The 20,788-nt window shown below is 52.6% G+C and overlaps 1 protein-coding gene across 2 annotated transcripts in view; it reads left to right on the top strand.

The window, feature by feature from the left end:
• Grhl3 (grainyhead like transcription factor 3) overlaps positions 1-20,788 on the top strand; it is a 31,746-nt gene that overhangs the window by 1,210 nt on the left and 9,748 nt on the right. The window contains exons 2-11 of one of the 2 annotated variants that reach the window (XM_006538760.3): positions 11,068-11,254; positions 13,259-13,320; positions 14,910-15,255; positions 15,506-15,579; positions 16,183-16,336; positions 16,509-16,620; positions 17,816-17,910; positions 19,729-19,887; positions 20,345-20,423; positions 20,544-20,677. In XM_006538760.3, coding sequence (XP_006538823.1) covers positions 11,068-11,254; positions 13,259-13,320; positions 14,910-15,255; positions 15,506-15,579; positions 16,183-16,336; positions 16,509-16,620; positions 17,816-17,910; positions 19,729-19,887; positions 20,345-20,423; positions 20,544-20,677 — 1,402 coding nt within the window. Of the gene's footprint in view, positions 1-11,067; positions 11,255-13,258; positions 13,321-14,909; positions 15,256-15,505; positions 15,580-16,182; positions 16,337-16,508; positions 16,621-17,815; positions 17,911-19,728; positions 19,888-20,344; positions 20,424-20,540; positions 20,678-20,788 lie in introns of both variants that reach the window. The other variant, NM_001013756.2, reaches the window with a different exon arrangement.

Here is a 20,788-nt window from a genome sequence, read left to right as displayed (position 1 = left end):
GTTGTTTCCTCCCCTTCTCTGTCTCTCTCTTTGGAGCTTTTCCTCAGCAGGTTAAGAACTCAAACGCTTGCAGGCAGAATTGATGGGTCCTAACTGCAGACAGGAACCCATGTACCGGCTAGCTCTGGGGTGTGTCCGGCTTGAACAGCCACATCTACTGTCCAACCACTATGGTTACAAGCATCAGGTTTCTTTTTTAATAGATTCTCAGGACACTGTTTTGACAGTTGAACCCCAATTAAAGTAAAAATAGAAACACAGTGTTAGGGCCCAGATTCAAGCCCCAACCCCTGAACTTATTATCTGAGTGACCCAAGCCTGCATCTCCTGGACTGTGCGTGCTGTGACCAAGTGGCAGTCCTTACAGGGTTCAGTTTTATGACAGTGATTGATTTAAAGCCTGTTAGGGAACATGCTAATAATGCCTTTCTCCCTTTGTGGAGACATTAATAATTGGGCATTTCTGAAGCTTTCTTGCTTTTTATTTTTCTATGCTTTACACACACACACACACACACACACACACACACACACACACACTTGAGACACACGTCTCCAGCACACTCACGCATGCCAATTACAGCTGCCTGCGGAGGCTGCAGAGAGAATCTTTTCAGGTTTCTCCTCAGGGGCTATGGAGAAGCTGGCTTACGGAACAGGTTTTCTGCTAGTGTCCTGAATGGTTTGGGTTGGAAGTCGGATGGGCTGACAGAAGAGGCTTCTCCGTTCAGGAAAGCCTGTGCCTGCTGAGTAATGCAGGTCAACTTTGAAGCTACCATTGGAGATTACAGTGATTGACCTGGGGGCTCAGCCACTCTGAGAACTGGGGAGTCTGAGGTTGCCTGTGAGTGTGTGTGTGTGTGTGTGTGTGTGTGTGTGTGTGTGTGTGAGAGAGAGAGAGAGAGAGAGAGAGAGAGAGAGAGAGAACATGTTGTGGGCATGCTTGAGTGTGTGTGCACACACACGTATATGTGTATGGGTGTGTCTGTGTGTGTTCGAGTGTGTTGTAAGTGCCTGTGGAGTCATAGGTTTGAGAGGTCCTGATGCCAACAAGTGCCTGTGAGTGTGTGTGTGTGGATGTGTGTTTTAAGCTGCTGCTGCTGCTGCTGCTGCTGTTGTGGCCTTGTTCTTACTGTGACCTTGGCTGGAATATCCTACTAGGACAAGCAGACATCTCCAGCCCTCAGAGAATAAACAACTTGTCAGCCCTGGGGCATTAGTGAAAAGTCAGGTCCGCATCTGCTTCAAATCAAACTGAGTGAGTCTGCCCTTGCTGACTCTCGGCTTTCTCCTGAGTGAAGTGTCCACTAAGAACCCACCTACCTGACAGGGAAACACTGAGCTGTGGTGGCAGACCACCTCCCCACCCCACCCCAGCGCGGTCCTAGGCCTCCACAGGGAGGTGGCCCTGGAAAGGCTGGCCAATGTAAGTCAGAAACCAGCTCCAGGCAGCTGGTGGGTGGTGAGCACCTGGCCTTTCATGTGGTCAGACCCAGCGCCTGGCACCTCTGTCAGCCACCCTGCTTCCAGCCCACAGCCTAGCAGTACCCAGTGGCGGGGGCTGGCTGCAAGGGTTCCTGGAGCGCTAGCTTCGGACTCCCCAGGAAAAACAACCTGAACCTCCACACTGCCCACCATGGGCCTGGCTAAGTGGGCGGTCTGGCACAGGCCCTGACCTAGACTGGAGACTGTGGCTCTCTTGAGAGCCAGATTCTTGGTGACCACTGGCCTCTTCAGACCCTCCGCAGTGTCCTACTGTGTACAAGGCTGTCTAAGACACCTGATGAAGGATGGAAGGTTTCACTACCTTTCATACACAGTAGGTCCATTCCGGGGGCACCATGCCTCAGCGCCCTGGCCTCTGCATCCCCACAGCCCGGACCCTCTGCCATCGGTAACAGAGACTGGAGAGTGGCCACTGAGGGTGGCCCTAGGCTAGAGGGCTCACAACGCCTCCCCCTCCCCCTTAGGCCCGCAGCGCTGAAAGAGTTAACTCGGAGCGCCGCCCCGCTGCGGTTTTGTGGTCGAAACCATGATTGCCAGGAGCAAATTTTTGTCGTGCAGGAGGTGTGTTATTAAAAGTCGGAGTTACGCGGCTGGTGAATGAAAAGTTAAAAGCCCTCATTAAGCTCGGGCTGTAAAACGGGGCGGAGCGGGGGCGGGAGCAAGAGGGGCGGGGGGAGGGGTGTTAACGGAGGCAGCTGCGCCTGTAAGCAAGGTCTGGGAAGCGTGCTAGCCCCATGCAGTCACAAAAAGACTGACAGTGGCCCCGATCCCCGAGACCCAGACTCTTGCTAGCGCTTAATCAGCATATCTATTTTGTCCCTTTTGGTAATCCCAAGAGGGATGGGTGTGTATTCAGTGACATTGAGTAGCCAAGATTTCATGGAAGAGCCAGGCTCTCCTCTGGATCCAACCAGACTAAAGTTTCTAAGCCTGGACATTAGGTATAAGATGTAGATCGACCCTGCCTTTCGTTTTTCCTGTAGGTTCCCTGCTATGTATGTATGTATGTATGTATGTATGTATACGAGACCTTGCCTCTGTGTAACCTGTCTGGAACGTAGGTAACTCAGACCGACTTTCAACTCACGATCCTCCTGCCTCAGCTTCTTCAAGGTTGGGATTACAGGTGTGCACCGCCACACCCGACTCGTATTTTATATACTTGAGTTTTACAAGCCTGTGTAACTTTTGAAATGAGGCAAGGGAAGAGAGAGTTATTATTTGTAAGAAATAATTATTATTGGCTCATCCATAACACCAATCTCCAAACGTAGTTGCCGTGAGGAGGGGGGGTTAGCTCAGTTAGAGCATTTACCTGGCACGTACAGGCGCTGAGCTCAAACCCCAGCCCCACCACTAAAAGTAAGTAAATAAAAGAGGTCCCTGGCTGGTCCTCACGTGGGAACTTGGATATGCAAATTCTTAGCCCTGCCCTAGACTGAATCAGACTAAACTCTGAGGGCGGGACTGCCATTCTTTGTTTTGACAGGCCTTCCAGGTGATCCTGACTTAGTTTTTAAACCGCTGGCCCGGGAGACCAAGTAGAGGATGGGAAAAGAAGGCTCCCAGGTCGGCCTCTGACCTGCTGTGTCATTGCTGAGTCAGCTGACCCAGAGCCCTGCGGCAGGGTCACACCTGTGTTAAAGCCCAGACGGCTCACAGATGGCAGGTTGGTGAGTTTTCCCTGAGCGCTTCGTATCAGTGAATGCCTGCATAAAGCAGCGATAAGAATGCCCACCTCTCAGGCCGTGGGTGCAGGCCGTGGGTGAGGAGGCATGGGCTGGCTGTGTCAGTCATTCATTCGCCTCTTTTCCTTTTTCTTAACTCCCCTCCCGCTCTATTCCATCTGCCTTCACCAAAAGCTCAACGGGCTAAGGTGTGGATCACCTGACAAGCCCAAGTTCGATTCCTGGGCACCGATAGCGGAAGAGAATGCCTGCCATGGCCCTCTGACCACACATGATATTGCACGGCAGGCATGTGCATACACATGTGTGTACACACGCTCATGTGCACATGTATATACACACATATACTTACAACTAAAGAGTTACTCCCTAGTGTCTTCTCAGGGAGCCACCAAGAACTGGGGACACTGGAGGATAGACTCAGAGGACAGAATGTCCCCAGTGCTCTGCACATACCGTCCATCACAGAATGTGACTGTCTGCTAACACATCAATGTGTAACTGAAGAGAGGCAGTTCCCTGATTGAGAGGTAGAGCTCAAATTTTTCCCATCCCTATTGAACGGTAGAGAAAGAAAAAAAAAAGTCAGACAAACAGCCAAGGGACTAGGGCATAAAAGAAGAATTCCCACACAGGGGGGCAGTTTTCCAAAGGGCAGAAAGTGAGTTTCTGGTATAATTAGGAAATGACATGTAATTAAGTCAGATGCAGCCAGCAGTGTTATCTGGAGCCTGTCCACCATCAGCTTGCCCACCTGGATCCAGAGGTGGAGGCTGCCTGGGCTCTGGCCACTTAGTGCCAAGCTAAGGCAGGGTAGGGATGGCCCCTTTTGACAGACAGGGAGAAAGTGAGGCTGTTAACCATGCCCTTGGCTGGGCTGGCTGCTCAAAGCCAGTATTCAGAGTGATAACAGCGGAACAATAGTGTGCGTGCTTCCATACTAGTGCATGACCTACGCTATCCTGTTGCTAGTGACACTTCACAGATGGAGGTAAAAATGAAAGACTGTGAGTAGAGATTATTTAGTGGGTACTTGATGCTTAGTGATCCCTGAATGAATGAGCCTTTCCCAGAGAGATTCTCACTTTCATCTTCCCACAAAGGCACAGAGGTGTTAAGGGGACGTGCTGAAAGTCACACAGCCAGGAAGTAGCAAGTTCTGAGGCTGGAACCCTCTGTGTAGCACTGGGGCACACCCTCCAACCAGATATGCGTGCTGCCTCCTTCCAGCTGGGGCCACCACACAGTCAGGTCCCGCACTTCAATTGAGAGCATCTCCAGAGAGCCCCCTGGTTCATGGGGGCAGGCCACATTTCACAACATAGGCAGCCAGAAAACCAGATGGTCCACTGGCAAGCCCAAAAACCCTGGGGCGCCCCTGTCATGCTCAGAAACACCTTGCGTGGGGCTGGCTGAAAAATGTTTCCTCTGTGAGCAGCCGTGGAGGCTGTCCCTGTGGGTGACTGCGAGTGTGATTGATCACGGCTGATGAAGCTGGGTGGCTCACAGCTGGGCTTGGCAAGTCATTGACTGGGTGTATCTGGGTGTCGACACCCAGATCAGGTGGCCCCTGGAACTCTTCCTCCTTAGGCTTCAGGGAACTGGAACCCTGCTTGCCCAATATATCCCGGGCCCATAGGCGAGGCTTGAGGCTGCCTGCTTTGGCAATGGCCTTCCTCCTGCTCTGCTAAAGGCAACACTGTATTACTGAGATGCTTGTAACATGGACAGTTATTGACCTCAGAGCTGGGTAGGATGCTCCCAGACTCCTGCTCTGGGATCTGTGTTTTAGGTCTCAGCACTGCTTCTTTGGGGACATCATGTCTAAACAAAGGTCTGTCGATGCTCAGAATTGCCAGGATTCTAATTGGAGGAAATGAGATGAGAAAGTCTGACCTAGCAGCCAGGGTGGCGTCTCCTTAGTCTCACTGGGAATTTGAAGCGGCTCAGCCCGGGTACAGCAGCCTCTGTGAGTCAGAGCACAGCTGGGAGGAGGAAGCTTTGCTTCTCAGCTCTCCGCTTCCTCTGTGCTCGATTGTGCTGGAGTCAAGACATGAGGCAGACCGGGCATGAGACAGCTGATACTGCACCCCTCCCATGCCAGGGAAAGGCTCCGTTTGTCTGGGCTCCCTCCCGCCCACCGCCCGGGCCAGGGAAGTTTGCACACCCCTGCTCCACAGTGACAGAGGTCTAGCTCCACTCTCTCGATCTGCTTCCAGGCTGTCTCTTCCCTGAGGTGGATACATTGATCCATTGTGAGGTGGATACCTTGTTACACAGGGAGGCAGTGGGATGGCAGCTTTGGGAAGGCTCCTGATACTGTGAGCTGGCGACCCCAGTTCCAGGCCTGATGTGTCCGGTCCAACTGGTGGCCTTAGGTAAATCGGTAGCCTTGTCTGTGGGTGGTTTTCATGCTATCAAATGGGGACAGTCATCTCTTCCCTCCCTCCCTTACAGGCACGTTGCAGGACTTCAGATATGACAGAGGGATGACAGATAGGTGCTAGGAAAAAACAAAAGCAAAATCCCACACTATGCAAATGAGAGGGATTGTCAAATCCTGGACTTGAGGTTCCTCCTCAGCCAGCCTTCTGGCCTTCCCTGAATCCGGATGATACGTGCAAAGCATCCGCCTCACACCCAGCACACAGTAGGCCAGGCCCAAGCTGACACCTTTGACCTTGGCTCTCAGTTGGAAGGTCTCAGGCCTTCCCGCCCATCTCCCTCCATCTCTTTCTCAATAAACACCTACCCGTAGCTCTCCAGGGATAAGGCCGCTCACGGGGCCTCTGGCTTCTTCACTCTCATGACCTATTTGGTATTAGCTGTCTGTTTGAGGTGAGGGTCATGTCTGTCTTCAACCTCCTTGATGACAAGGACAATCCTGTCTTACTGTCCCCCAGGACAGGGGCTAGACCACGGCAGTCACTTGAGAAGCATTTGTCACAGTGACATGGAATACCACTTGGGTTCCCTGGGCCCTGGCTTTTCCGCTCCATCCCTTGGTATAAAGGTGACTTATCATGAAATTCCCAGGCCAGATTCTCAGGTCAGCTCCTGTCTCCACTGTCTATTTCAGGGTCTTTAAAGTAGGAATAATAACCACCATGTGTGTTGGGAGACTGTCAGATAAGGACTGTGAAAGTCAAGGCAAGGGGTTATTACACTGTCTCCCTTGTCCTTTGACTAGAGCCTGTTCACAGCCCAAGGCTTGGAGGGGTGTGATCAGTCAGGAACCTCAGGCAGAGTCTCCCCTTTACTCTCATTCTGGAGTGCTGGGAGGAGGAGGATGGTGATGATGGTGGTGGTGGTGATGGTGATGATGGCGGCCTACTTACAGTGGCGTTATTACTGGCAGGCTCATAAGCACATTGCTTATGTTAATGCATGTAATTCCCCTAACAACCCAGGAGAGATTAACTCTGCCTTAAAGTTGCCACCCCTGGTGACTCTGTGATAGTACTGTGCTCTCATTAATATTCTTCCCAGCACTTATCAGGAACTAAAATTAACTCCCCGGCATGTTTATGGTCTGTCTGCTCCAATTAGACAGAAAGTTCCATGGGAGCCGAGCCTTATCTCCCTTGAACTTGGCCGATTTCCCAGGGCCTAGAAGAGCCTTGATTGGCACGTGAGAAACATTCAGTCGATCCATTTAACAGGGGGGGAACCACCTCAAGAACGCACAGCTCCCCAACCCTTGAGCTTGTGTGCCTTCTTCCCATGGTGCACTGGGCTCTCCGTGCTGTGTCCTGACTGGGATCTGAGGTCATCACACTTGTGGCCCGAGGCCCAGTCCTTTTCTAACTAGCTCTCCGCTCTCCTCCCACGTCTGACGGCTCAGGGGTTCTGTCTTAGACAGGGACACCAACTGGGAACCTGGGCAGAACCCAGGGAAGGTGACCTAAGAGGATAGACATCACCCCTTTCTGTTCTAAGTTGTCATTCATTCATGAAGAGGCCGAATTCCTCCTTGGAATGCCTTTCCATTGAGCCTGTAGTAGCTTCTGGGCTGCTCACTCTGCCTCCCCCACGGAGCTCTGCCTGAGTCTTTCAAAGAACACAGATCCCAGATCCTGATTTCAGGATTTGACCCGGAACTCTGCCGACCTTTATGAACAGTCAAGGCTTCCAAGAAGCTAAATGGTTAGCCTTAAAGCATGAAGAGAAACGGTGGCAAAAGCGGGCATGAGAACGGAGACCCCTGGGCACGAGGGCAGGCACTCCCCGGCTCTCAGCTCCCGTCCAGAAACTCCTCCTGTCACTGCCTCAGCTGCCCATGCCCCCAGCCTGTATGGGTGGGAAATTCCTCCCTTGTGGAGAACAGGTTCAGTGTATTCCAGAGGAGGGAAATTTCCAGACTCAGAAAGGCACTTAGAAAGGTGATCCTGGGATTCAGAGGCCCCGAGGTCTGAGTTCAAGTGGAGCCACCGGCACTTCCTGGTCTAGTGGCCCTTAGTAGATGACGATTGTTTGAGTCTCAGTTTCCCCTTCTTGTAAAAAGGGACACATCTGTGTCTCAGGACTGCGGTGGGAGACAGGTGAGGTGCCACCCAGAAACTGTTGGCACAGTATCTGCCTGTGGTAGATGCTTAAGATGCCCCAGGGGATTGTTTATCTGGGAATCAGACTTGGGTACCCAGAAGGAAGCATTAGAGACGCGTGTAGCCCCCAAAAGCCCCCATATGGAAACTCTGTTCTTTTGTTTTGGGGTATGACCCTATTGTTTTTTAAATTCTATTTTCTAAAAGGGATGGAAATATGTACAGTCCAACCAAATTGAGACTGGCCATTTCTTAGTCAGTAGATCCAAGGCAGAAGTCCAGACGTGTGTGACCAGACTGGTAGCACAGCTGACTCTCAGCATCTAGCTCCAAGCCAGTCTCGGGCATTGGTATGGTATGCATACATTAGGCGTTTGTTAGGTGCCGACAGGGTGTGTATGCATTAAGCGCATCTGTTACGTGCCAGCCAGCCTGGGTTCTAAGCATTTTCTCCAGTGTGAATCAAGATACCCAGGCTACATAATCTTCCTTTTGTGATCCTTATTCAGAGATAGAAGCATTGCTGGTAGGACTTGCTAACCGGCAAGGGGAGCAGGGAAGGTGGGGTCCCTTAGACACCCCTTGCTTTTCCCATGCCGCCTTAGTTAGGGAGTTGCCTAGCCTGGAGCCTGGCAGGGGAGGGGCTGTTCACTTAGTTCCTCTAACCCCAGGCTCAGGGGCAGTAAGGAGGGGCCTCTTCACACCCCTCTGTCTTGAGACCTCTTGATTTATAGCAACAGAAACTGGGGTGTGGTTCACTCTTCTTGCTCCTTACAGCAGGAAGGTTTCTGTCATTTCTCTTTCCTGTGTGACAGTTCCTTCTGCCTCCCTCTCATAGCCCAGTGAGAAGGCAGACAGTGGGGCAGCAGACACTGTCCCCAGATGAAACTGAAGAACTGTACCCTTAGTCCCTACTGCCTGGACACAGCTTGGCTGCCAGTTCCTCTCTGAGTGGAAGCCTGTACCCAGCCTCAGGCAGCAAGGGGCACACTTCCTACAAGTAGCTTCCAGAGGTCCCCACCCACCTACCTACCTGTCTGGCCCAGTGCCTGCAACTTCCTCACCAGGGTAGCCTCCCACTCTAGAAAAGACTGGAGTCGGGACAGAACAGTGTGGCTAGTGGAAAGCACATGGCTTGGGAGCTGGATAAGCCTGAGGTGAAATCCTGGTTGTGGGCTGGGCGTGTGGCTCAGTTAGTAGGGTGTTAGCCTTCCATGCACAAGGCCCTGGGTTCGGTCCCCAGTGCCACAGAAGCCAGGTGTGGCGGTGCATGCCTGCAATCCCAGCACTTAGGAGGATTAGAAACTGAAGGTCGTTTCCAGCTACCTAGTAAATTTAAGGCCAACCTGGGTTACACGAAGCCCTCTTGAAATAGTAATAATCTTGACTGAGTAGCTGACGGGCTGGTTGGTCATAGGCATTTTCTTTTCTGCTCCAAATCTCCAGTCTCTACAGCTATACAGGGGAGACAAGGTCATCCCCAGATAGTGGCTCGTAAGGGGCAGAACTGAGTGGGGACAGTCCAGATGCTGTGGTTCACGGCATCTGGTGCAGTTCCTGTGACCATAGCATGGTGCATCAGTCAGACCCGTGGGACCCTTATAGACAGGGAAGCTCTGGGATGCCAGCAGACCAGGGAACTCCCCACTCTGTCTTTGAGCTGGGCAGCCATTTTCTCATTCGACACCTCTTCCTCATGTCCAGGCATTCTGTAAATGTGGTCCCCCGGCTGGTGGCAGTAGCAACAGCAGCAACAAGGGTGTTGTAGTATGTTCACTTCTCAGCTACTCCAAAAGAAGGAATCAGAAAGTCTTGAGCTGAGGAGGTAGCTCAGTTAGTGACATGATGGCTTGCCTAGCAAGGTGAAGCCCTGGGTTCTATCCTCAGTGACACAGCTATAATCCCAACACTTGGGAGGTGCAGGCAAGAAGATCAGACATTGAAGGTCATCTCTAGATATATAAGTTTGAGGCCAGCCTGGGCTATGTGAGACTCTTTCTCAAAAAAAAAAAAAAAAAAAAAAAAAAAGACTTTGGGGGTGTGCCCCGTCTTTCTCTCTGGTTCAAGTGTGGGAGTATGAGGCCACTTAGTACGGGGACCCCGGGAGGCTCTTCTGCCGCCTCTGAGCTTTTGGTTTCTCAGCTGTGTCCTGAGGGGACACTGTAAGGACCATGCTTAGGTGTGCTTAGCTCAGTGCCCAAAACATGTCCAGGGCAGAGCAAAGACATTATGACATTATCTTTTGTTTTTGGAAACAGGGTCTCTCTCGGTAGCACAGGCTGTCCTGAAATTGCAGTCCTCCTGCCTCAGCCTCCTGAGTACTGAGATGTAGGTTTGCACCTCCCACCATCCCCTGCTAGGCTAATTTTGCAATCATCATTATCCTCTGTATGCCTCTATCCCTTGCTTGAGACCATGCCATGCAAGGGGACAATGCCTTGTATTTATATTCGCTGCCTCTGCCTGACCACTCAGGGACCTACAATACATGTCAGTCTAAAACACCACTTCCTAGGGCCAGTCTCTGCCCACTGGCTCTCTGGCTCTAATATCCTGTCCTGTGTTGCATTTTTCCTTGACTTGATAACGTGCAGGCCCCTGGGCCTTTACGTGGTCTCTGGAAAACCCCTGAAGTCAGGCTCTGCTGTTTCATTTTTCTGGAAACTGTTGCCATGGTTCCCCTTGGACAGTAGGTGCCACCGCAGTAGTCTGTGGAGTTGTCTCAGAGCCCTTCTGAGGTTGACCAACCCTATGGTCCTCGTTTGGGTGATGATGGGATCAGACCCAGGTCTGCAGCTCCTGCGTGGCAGCATCTGGCATTGATCTGTATCGGATTCCTTCTTTTGCCTCAAGAGGCAGAGGAAGAAGTCTCCATTCCTCAGGCTGGCAACTCTGAACTCCTATCGATGGCAGGAGCTGTGTCTTGGGGACCTTCCTCTGAGCCTAAAAGAGACACTTCTTATTCATGTGTGTGTGTGTGTGTGTGTGTGTAGATGTGTATGTGTGTATGTGCAGGTGCATGTGGATATGGGTGCATATGTATACATGTATGTACAGACCAGATGACAACCTTACCTGTTGTTCCTCCGATGTTCTCCCTCTTGTATTTTTTGAGGTACTTACCTGGAACTCACCATGTAGGCTAGACCACACCCACTAGGGAGTCTCAGGGACTTCCCTTTCTCTGCTACCTCAGCACTGGGATCAGAAGACCATGCCACTAGCCAGGGGTACTCTTACCTAGGGACTAAAGTCAACTCTTTATACTTGTAATGGCCAGCACTCTACCAGTTCCCTGTCTCCAAGTGACCCTCCTTATCTGCCTGCAGTTTCAGGTCTGTGCGGTTGCTGAAGAATGACCCTGTGAGCTTCCAGAAGTTTCCCTACAGTAATGAGGACGAGGCCTGGAAGACATACCTGGAGAACCCTTTGACGGCTGCCACCAAAGCCATGATGAGAGTCAACGGGGACGAGGAGAGTGTGGCTGCTCTGAGCTTCCTCTACGACTACTATATGGTAGGCTTGCCCCCTCGGGCCGGGTACATGGCTGCTAAGTGTCTGCATTGCCAGGCCTCGGGGCTCAGCAGCCCCTCTACGCAGGGCCTTTGCACGGGCCATTCCTCTTTTCCTGACTAAACCCTACCCTCAGCCCAAATGTACCCTCATTTTCTCATGACACAGGAAGTCCATCGAGTCTCCTGGGTCTCAGTTCTGTATCACCAGATCCTTCCACCCCTCTCCTCCCAAACACCGTGTGCCTACACATTTCCGACTCCCTACAAGATGGCTCCTGGAGAGTGGCTACACATCTTGACCATGGCTGAAGTCCCAGCAGCCCATACAACCCGCCACCTGGTGTACAGCACACATTGCTTGAATGGATTCCTGGCTTGGCCAAGCACCCTGTATCTCAGCTGTCCCCAGCAGCCATCTGCTCTACCCTGTCCCTTAGGCCATCCTAGCTTCCCGCTATCCCCATCCGCTGTCCTAATCCCACCAACTCTAACAGCCTTTTCTTTTCCCTAATGTCTTCCTCTCCTTCCAGCCTCTGCCTCCAGGCTACCTTTTCTTGTCCCTATTTGCAGGTCTTGGCTTTGACTCTGGGGACTGTTAGTTCTCAGGCATGGATGGGCATAGGGCCCTTTCACTTCTGAATCAGTTTATCAGTCACAGATAGGAACTCACAACATACCCCCACCACCCCTTGCAGTGCCTGTGCCTATGCCAGACATTGCTAATAGATTGCAGCTTGCTTCGTCACAGAGCATCCATGAGGCCTACCTGTTTGAGTATCTGAATTGCCACAGCGAGCAATGCTGTCCAGCACGGGACGGGTGGGGGGTGGGGGTGGGGGTGTCGCACCAATAAATCTGCCTGGATTTGTTGAGACAACGGACCCTGAATGTGAACATTCAAACCTTATGTAGGGGTCAGAGGTAGGGGTGTTTGTCCACCCTAATGTGGGAAGGGAGGTGAATTCTCCGCATGATTTTCGAGGTCCAGAGAGACTGAGGTGTACAGCTCCTGACAGAGAAGGCCCCAGGCTGTCTCTGGTCCTCATCCCAGCGTAGCTTGGCACCACCCCACCCCCCGCCTGTTGTCTACCTGCAGGCTGTTAGTGTCTGGATCCTATCTAGCTCAGGCCAACAGAATGGAATTTAATCAGCTACTCCAGCTCAGGGTCACGATGGAAGCCAGAATTCTCCATCTATCTTCAGATCCCAGCCTGGAGTTCACCAGGAGAGGCTAGACTGTAAAATAAAATCCCCGCAAGAGGTCATTTTCAGGGCTGTGCCTCTGCCCCTCAACCCTGCTCAGTGTACCAACAGTTCTCTCTGAGGCTGGTATTCGGGCCAGAGGTGGTCAGTGCCTTGTCCAAGGACACACAGCCAATATGCGGTAGATCTAGGAAGGGAGTCAAGAAATGGACTTAGAGTCTATGTAGAAATAAAATGTGAAGTCTACACTCCTTGAAGCAGAGTTTCTGACCCTTGCTATCCCTACCTAGGTCATACTAGTGACAGTAATAGCCGTTCAGGGTAATGAGAAACATTAAATTAGAAGCATTTTATACAAGGTCTCACTTGTTAGAAGTGTTCTTTTTGAAAAAGCTGCTGGTTTTGTTTTGTTTTGTTTTGTTTTGTTTTGTTTTGAATCTATAGCTTTAGGCTTTCCTTGAAGCAGGAGTTCTAATCCCCTATTTAACGTTTGAAGGAATTGGGTCTCAGAGAGGTGCACTCGTTTAGCCAGAGCCACACAGCACTTTTAGGTGGTGAAGCACGTCAGCCAGGTTAGTCTGACGCCCACTAGCAGGCTCTCAACTAGAAAGCACAGTGAGGTGCTGTCCACCCTGTACCTGGGGGGCTCCGCCTCTGTGGTAGCCAGAGGACCTGCCAGCTTGAAACACTCACTTTTCTCCCAAGCGTTCCAGGGCCTGGCCTCAGGCCCTAGAGGATAGCAGGGTCCCAATAGTCTGGCCCCAGCCAAGAGCCACCCATCAGTCTTCCCCTCTTCTCGCAGGGTCCCAAGGAGAAGCGGATACTGTCCTCCAGCACTGGTGGCCGGAATGACCAAGGAAAGAAGTAAGCTACTCAAGGCCATCTCTGTCTCTTTAGACCCTTACCTTCTCTGCTCTGTTGGGGACCCCTGAATGCTGGCGGACCTGCCTGTTAAGCAGAAGGGGTGTGGTGCTGGAACCCACAGTACTTCTGAGCACTTCTATATTTTAACTTCCTTTAAGATCAGAAGCAAACAGTATATACAACCCAGCCTGGGTTCTCCCTATCTTTATGCTGGCGCAATAGGTGCAATGGGGAGGTTTCAGAACAGCCAGCCGATCCCCAGCTGGAGGCACAGCTCAGTTGGTAGAGTGCTTGTCTACCAAGCATGAGGTCCTGGGTTTGATCCCGGGCACCACACCAACCCCAGATCTGCTAGTCCAGCCTTCATGCCTGTCATCCCAGCATTTGAGAGGTGGAGGCAGGAGAATCAGGAATTCAAGGTCATCCTCGGCTCCATAGTGATTTTGAGGCTAGCCTGGGCTACAAGAGATCCCATCTCCAAAACAACAACAACAAAGGAAAAGAACAACCCTAATGATATCAAAAGAAGAGTTTTGCTAAGTTATAATAAAGCTGTGCTTGAACACATATAAACACATACACACTCACACATACACACACACACACACACACACACACACACTTCCGATCCCAGTTGCTCATGCCATGTGGGTTGGCATTTACTGCAAACACACTTCAAAGCCACAGGAGCAGGAAAGCCTTAGGGGTGGCTTTTCTGTCCAGTTTCCAGACCCTCCTTCAAGGGGGTCACCTGACACCTAGCATTCTACTGCAGCCTTCTGGCCCCTGCCTATCATCCATACCTTAAGTGATAATGTCTGGTGAGGACTGGGGGATTGGGAGGGCAGAATCCTGCCCCTCTTTCTGCACTTCCTCTCCTAGAAAATAGGACCTCACAGAAGTCACTGCATAGGTAAGGCCCGCTAGTTGCTTCCAGAGAGATCCAAATGTCTAGGGTGCTATTGCAGCTCTCTATGGACCCAGTGTGAGCCGGAAGCTGGCCTGGGTCCTCCCCTGTACTGCAGAGTTTGGGGTGCTTGGGCCTCCCTGAAATGAACGCTACAGTTCAGTGACTTCTAGTCACAAGGGCAATGCCTGATTCTTGCAAAATAGTCACACTCTACAGTTGTATATAAAGTCAGAGCTTTTGTGCAGTACTCAACCTGCCCCCTGAGCAGTTTGGAATATATTCATTTGCTGACCTTTTTCTGAGCACACATCCACCGTCCCCCATGCACCCAGCCACCTCCCAGATACACCCCACTGAATATCTCAGTCCAGCTGTTTTCAAGTGGGGACATTTTGGCACAGGGACATTTGGCTCAGAAACAAATGGTTAAACTTCCAGTGTTCTAAGTTAACTAGCTCTGTAACAGCTAAAGCAGACTGTCCCCTCAGCCCAGGGCCTGGGGGAATTACCATTTCTTACCCTCTCCCTCTCTTGTCAGTGTGGCCAACTGGCCTGCTGCAGAGTCCTGCTTAGAGTCTAGCTTCTCACATGCCAGGAGGGCCTAAACCTTACACAAAATCACCATCAGCCCAGCATAGAGAGATGGCACATGCTCACTTTTACGGTCTCTCTCCCCCAGGTTCTACCACAGCATGGACTATGAGCCGGATCTTGCCCCCCTCGAGAGCCCCACACACCTCATGAAATTTTTGACAGAGAACGTGTCTGGAAGTCCAGACTACACAGACCAGCTCAAGAAAAACAATCTGCTAGGCTTGGAGGGGGTTCTACCCACCCCCGGCAAGACCAATACCGTCCCCCCAGGTCCGAGTAAACTGGAAGCCAGCTCCATGGACAGCTACCTCTTGCCCGCCAGTGACATATATGACAATGGCTCCCTCAACTCATTATTTGAGAGCATTCATGGGGTTCCACCCACACAGCGCTGGCAGCCAGACAGCACCTTCAAAGATGACCCACAGGAGGTGAGGGCCTGCCCCTGAACCCCTCGCAGCACCCCTGGATCTGTGTTTGCATGCACAGAAGGAGAAATGACAGTACGAAGGTCAGAGCTTTGCTGCAGATGGGAGAAAGTTCTAGACCTGAGGCAGGGCTGCCGTGTACAGCCATCCAAATTTGCACTGCACAGTCACGCGGCTGTGTGTGCAGCCCTGGGCCGAGCCCCTGCAGCCTGAACATGGCCACTTATTCTCCTGTGCTTGCGTTTCTCTACAGTCTCTGCTCTTCCCTGATATTCTGAAGACATCCCCGGACCCCCCATGCCCAGAGGATTATCCAGGCCTCAAGAGGTAACTTGGTTTCCTAGACCATCTGGGCAGGCGGCTGAAGACAGAGCCCTACAGCCCCCCAAGAACACATCAGAATCCACAGCCTGTTCCTGGGTGGTGACTCAGCTCCCCAAGAACACAGCAGAATCCACAGCCTGTTCCTGGGTGGTGACTCGGGCTGTGGGCTCAGCACCCTGTTAGAGACACACATACCTGTGAGCTCAGTCCTTGAGAGGCAGAAACGCGATGAGTTTGAGGTCAGCATGGACTTTGTAGTGAGTCTGAGGCCAGCCTGGACTAAATACTGAGTTCCTAGCCTGTCTGGGCTATGTAGTAAGATCATCTCTCAACCCTCCTAGTCTCTCCAAAAACGTAAAACTGAGGTTCAATTGTCTTAAGCCTCCCCCTCCATCACTACCACCCATGGCTTTGTCCTTACCCTGGATCTCCCTGGTTTCCTTTAGACTCCTTTGTTCAGTTACAACATGTGTCAACAGAGACCATCCCTGGTCAGGAGATTGACTTAGGTCACCCAGCAAGCCCACCTCACACCCAGACCCCTCCCCCATGCTCCCAGGACACCTCCACCCATAGCCTGTCTCACCACCCTCTCGCTCCCCACAGTGACTTTGAATACACCCTGGGCTCCCCCAAAGCCATTCACATCAAAGCAGGGGAGTCACCCATGGCCTACCTCAACAAGGGTCAGTTCTACCCCGTCACCCTACGCACCCCAGCAGGAGGGAAAGGCCTCGCTCTGTCCTCCAGCAAAGTCAAGGTATGTGGGACAGTTTGGGGAGGATGTCACTGGTGAGCTTTGCTGGGGAACGCTTGTCAATTGAGAGGGGGGAGCAGGAGGGGAGTGTAAGGTGGGGCAGCTGGGCCATGCTCTGGGAGGGAGCCTGGGGCCTGGGCCTCCAGACCAGGGTGACATGACCTTGTACTTACAGAGCGTGGTGATGGTCGTGTTCGATAATGACAAGGTCCCCGTGGAGCAGCTGCGTTTCTGGAGGCACTGGCATTCCCGGCAGCCCACCGCCAAGCAGCGCGTCATCGACGTAGGTAAGAGAGAACCCCGTGCCTCTCCTACCCCAGATCAAACCCAGTAGGGCTCAGGGCAGAAGATCACTTCTGCTGATGGAAACAGCAGCCATCTTTCCTGCTGTGCTCTGGGATAGGCGGGGCGTGGAGCCCTGGCAGTGCCAGTGAATGGGCCCCAGGATGTAGGCTGCCATGGGATTCAGCATGGAACCGAACTCGGAGGACAGATGACAGAGTCAGATGCAGGAAGCCCTGGGTTGTGTCCCCAGCCCTTCGTAAAACTGGCATGGTGGCACAGACTTGTAATTCCTGCACGTGGGAGGTAAAGGCTGGGGCATCCGTTAGGTCATCTTGAGTACACAGAATTCAAAGCCAGCCTGGGCTACACAAGGCCCTGTCTTAAAAAAGAAGCAAGCAGGAAAGCCGGGCGGTGGTGGCGCACGCCTTTAATCCCAGCACTTGGGAGACAGAGGCAGGTGGATTTCTGAGTTCGAGGCCAGCCTGGTCTACAGAGTTCCAGGACAGCTAGGGCTACACAGAGAAACCCTGTCTCGGAAAACCAAAAAAAAAAAAAAAAAGCAGGAGGAGGAGAGGGGATGTGTTCCTGGGCCATCTTGTCCCTGAACCACCCCAACCAGCTAGACATCCAGCCCAAACCTGGCTCCATCCTTTCCTGTGTACCTTTATGACTTATGTCCCCTCCCCTCCCTGTACCTCAGTTTATCCAGCTGTCAAATGTCAGGTGGCCAGCGGCTTGGCTGTACGCAGGTTGGGACTGGTCAAAGACTTGTTGGACAACGGAGCAATTAGGAGACTGGGCTTAAGAGCCAAATAGTGTGCTCCTTGCTCCACCTTTCATTTGCTGTGTGACTTTGGGTGAGAAACCCAACCTCTCTAAGCTACGCTTTTCTCTTATATAGACTGACTATTCAGAGGGTTGGGGGCATTGACTGAGGCTCGCCCCTTATCAGTATTGTATTGACGACAGCTGCCAGGATCCCTGTCCCTACACCTGCTGCCTCACCATACATCCCTTGCTATGTGGTCCTCGCTGAATTACCTCAGAGACCGTCTGTCACACTCCCAGGCTAAGCTCTGAACCACAGCTTGGGGGTCAGCATGCATGTCCTTGCCTGGGGTGAGGTGTGGTTCATAGCTCCTTCCCACAGTGCCCCAGTCTCTTTCGCGCTGACCCTCTGGTCTCCTACACTTCCAGCTGACTGTAAGGAAAACTTCAACACGGTCCAGCACATTGAAGAGGTGGCCTATAACGCGCTGTCCTTTGTGTGGAATGTCAACGAGGAAGCCAAGGTCAGTGTGGGCTTGGGTGGGGCTGTTGTGCCTGGGAAAGGCTTGAGGGGCCCAAGGGTGGTGGTGTCCAGGTGGTGGTATTCATAGGCGACAGAGACACAGGCTCTGGGCTGACAAGCTGGGTTGCACCCAACCTGTCCCCTCAGAAGCCATGCCACTGTGTTTAACTATTGCCCAAATGACTGGTTGTCATAGGGATGGGGTGACTGGCAGATGTCAGCATCCCTGTTCTTCAGATAACTGAGCCTCACAGGAAGGGAGGGGCTCAAAGTTCCCGATTGCGTGCTGACACGGGCTCAGAAGTAGCAGGGGAGGGCTTGAACCTTGGCACTGGTTTCTTAGATGCTTCGAGCAGTGGTGAGCTCCTATTGCCATGTCTAAGAGGCTAGAACAAGGCCATGGGGTTGGTCGAGGGAGAAGCCAAGGAGAGGGAGCCCCACTGGCTTCCTTCATGGCGGTTTGAACCCTGAGGATTCTCCCTAGCCAGGTGCCTGAGCCCATCACCAGCTGAGCACTTATGGCTTCTCTGTGTTGTGGAAATAGCACCAGCTTGGCCCTCAGGAGCTGGGTGACCTCTCTCCAGTCAGTCCCTCTACACCCTGAACAGGTTCACCACACCCACTGAGCCTGGGACCTCTCATCCCAAAGGCATCTGTGGACCCCTGCCTCCCCTGGTGGGACATAGAGAAGATATGGGGGGGGGGGGATGACAGGCCCAGCTGGCATGGTTGTTATTCAAACAGAGCTAGGGGCTAGAGGAGGAGCCTGCCAGTCAAGGGAGGTGGGAGAGTCTCTTGGGAAGGGAGGGGTGGGCCAGGGATGTGGGAGAGTTTCATGGGAAGGGAGAGGTGGGTTTCGGTGGGGATTTTTCTCACGGCCTTCATGCCCTCAGGCCTGGGTCTCAGTACTAGCTGTGAGCCGGTGGTATCATACCTGGGTCGTGTGAGCAGAGCTCCCACAAAGCCTGTGACCAGGGGGGGGAGTTGTAAAGATGCTCCCCCTGAATCCCACCCCCACTGTTCAGGTCAAGATTGTTTCTAAGGGGAAAATGTTCCAGAGACCAAGCCCAGACTGGGGCAGTAGAGTCTGACCCTGAGCCTGCCAGGGCTTAGACAGACCCCAGGCTGGCTTTTGAGAAAACGCAGGCTGTCTGTAGACTTGGAACCAAATCTTCACTAGAATCCCCGGCATCTCTGACTGACAAGAAGTGTGAACTCTCCTAGCCCCACGGGATCGTTTACCCGTCCTCATCTGCAGATAAAACAAACGGGGTCTGCAGAAGCCCAAAGCATCTAACCAAGCTGCAAGCTGGCAGATTTCCCACGGCAGATTAGGAGGTCCAGGTCCAAGCTCATGCCCTGACCCCTAGGGAATGGGCTGCAGCCATCCTGTCTCAGCTGAGCCTGCGAGGCTGTAGAATAGAGATTACCTGGGTAGCCGCTGGCCACTAACGGCACAGGACTATTGAAAGGCAAGAACTGGGATCCTATGCTGGCTGTAATTGGTCCTTAGCGTGAAGTGTCACCTCCTGTGTGCCTGGATCAGCAGGGAAGCTGTGTCCCCCATCATGCTTTAAACTGAAGAGAAATCAACCTTCAGACCTACAGTCCCCCAAAAATCCTTAGTGCCCTCCCAGGGTGGGGTGACCCCAGTGAGCTACAGGGGGGACACCAGCCTGGCTCCAGCTGCACCCCTTCCCATCTGTGAAAGGGAGGCAGGTAGTGATGCCTGTCCTCGGGGCCCAAGATGGCTGAAGGGTAGTCACTGAACTCTGAGATCTGAGTAGACCACTTATCTGGCTCCCTGCTCTGTCCCTAGGTGTTTATCGGTGTCAACTGTCTGAGCACAGACTTCTCCTCGCAGAAGGGAGTGAAGGGTGTCCCCCTGAACTTGCAAATTGACACCTATGACTGTGGAGCAGGCACTGAGCGCCTGGTACACCGTGCTGTCTGCCAGATCAAGATCTTCTGTGATAAGGTGTGTGTGTGTGTGTGTGTGTGTGTGTGTGTGTGTGTGTTTGGAAGAGCAGGAGACACTACTTGCTTCTCTGGGAAGCCAGTCCCTGTCTGTCAATTCCTCTGTGTGCTCGTCCCAGCTCCTCTCAGTATCCATCTCTGCATCTGTATTTCTGCACCCTTCTGCAGGGTCTGTAAATCGGGCTCTATGGCTCCATTGTCTCCCCTGGTCCTCCTCATTCCTGCTCATCTCCCCCCCCCCCCCACTTCCCTCCGTTCCCTCCGGCTCCATCTCCATAAGCTTCCTTCTTCATCTCTCTCAAGACCTGAGCCCACTTCAGGGAAGCTGGGCCTTAGGCCGGGACTCGCCCATTTCCCACTTTCCCTGTGGCCTGGCCCATATTCAAGATGCAAAGTAGCAGCTGTGGACATGGCAAGCCCCTCCCCTGGCCCCTGGTGAGCACCACCTCTCTTTGCAGGGAGCTGAGAGGAAGATGCGCGATGATGAACGGAAGCAGTTTCGAAGGAAGGTCAAGTGCCCAGACTCCAGTAACAATGGTCAGTAAACAGTGGACAGGGGGCCAGGTAGGGTAGGCCAAAGGGAAGGAAGACAGAGAAGATGGTCAGGGGGTTGTGTGAAGGGACTTTGGGGCTCAGTGGCTTCTTTTGTTTTAGCAGGAATCAAGGGCTGCCTGCTGTCAGGCTTCAGGGGCAATGAGACCACATACTTGCGGCCAGAAACTGACCTGGAGACCCAGCCTGTGTTGTTTATCCCCAATCTGCATTTTTCCAGCCTACAGCGCCCAGGAGGGGTGAGGAGAGGGCAGGTGGGAGAGGGACCAGGCGGGCCCTGGGTCCAGATAGGGCCCGTCTAACCACACTGCTGGGGGTTTCACATACTACTGCCGTGATGGTATTAGGGT

Source organism: Mus musculus, chromosome 4 (genome assembly GCF_000001635.26).
Source record: "Mus musculus strain C57BL/6J chromosome 4, GRCm38.p6 C57BL/6J".
In the NCBI taxonomy this organism is placed as follows: Eukaryota; Metazoa; Chordata; class Mammalia; order Rodentia; family Muridae; genus Mus; species Mus musculus.
This window is presented reverse-complemented; position numbering and strand designations above follow the sequence as displayed.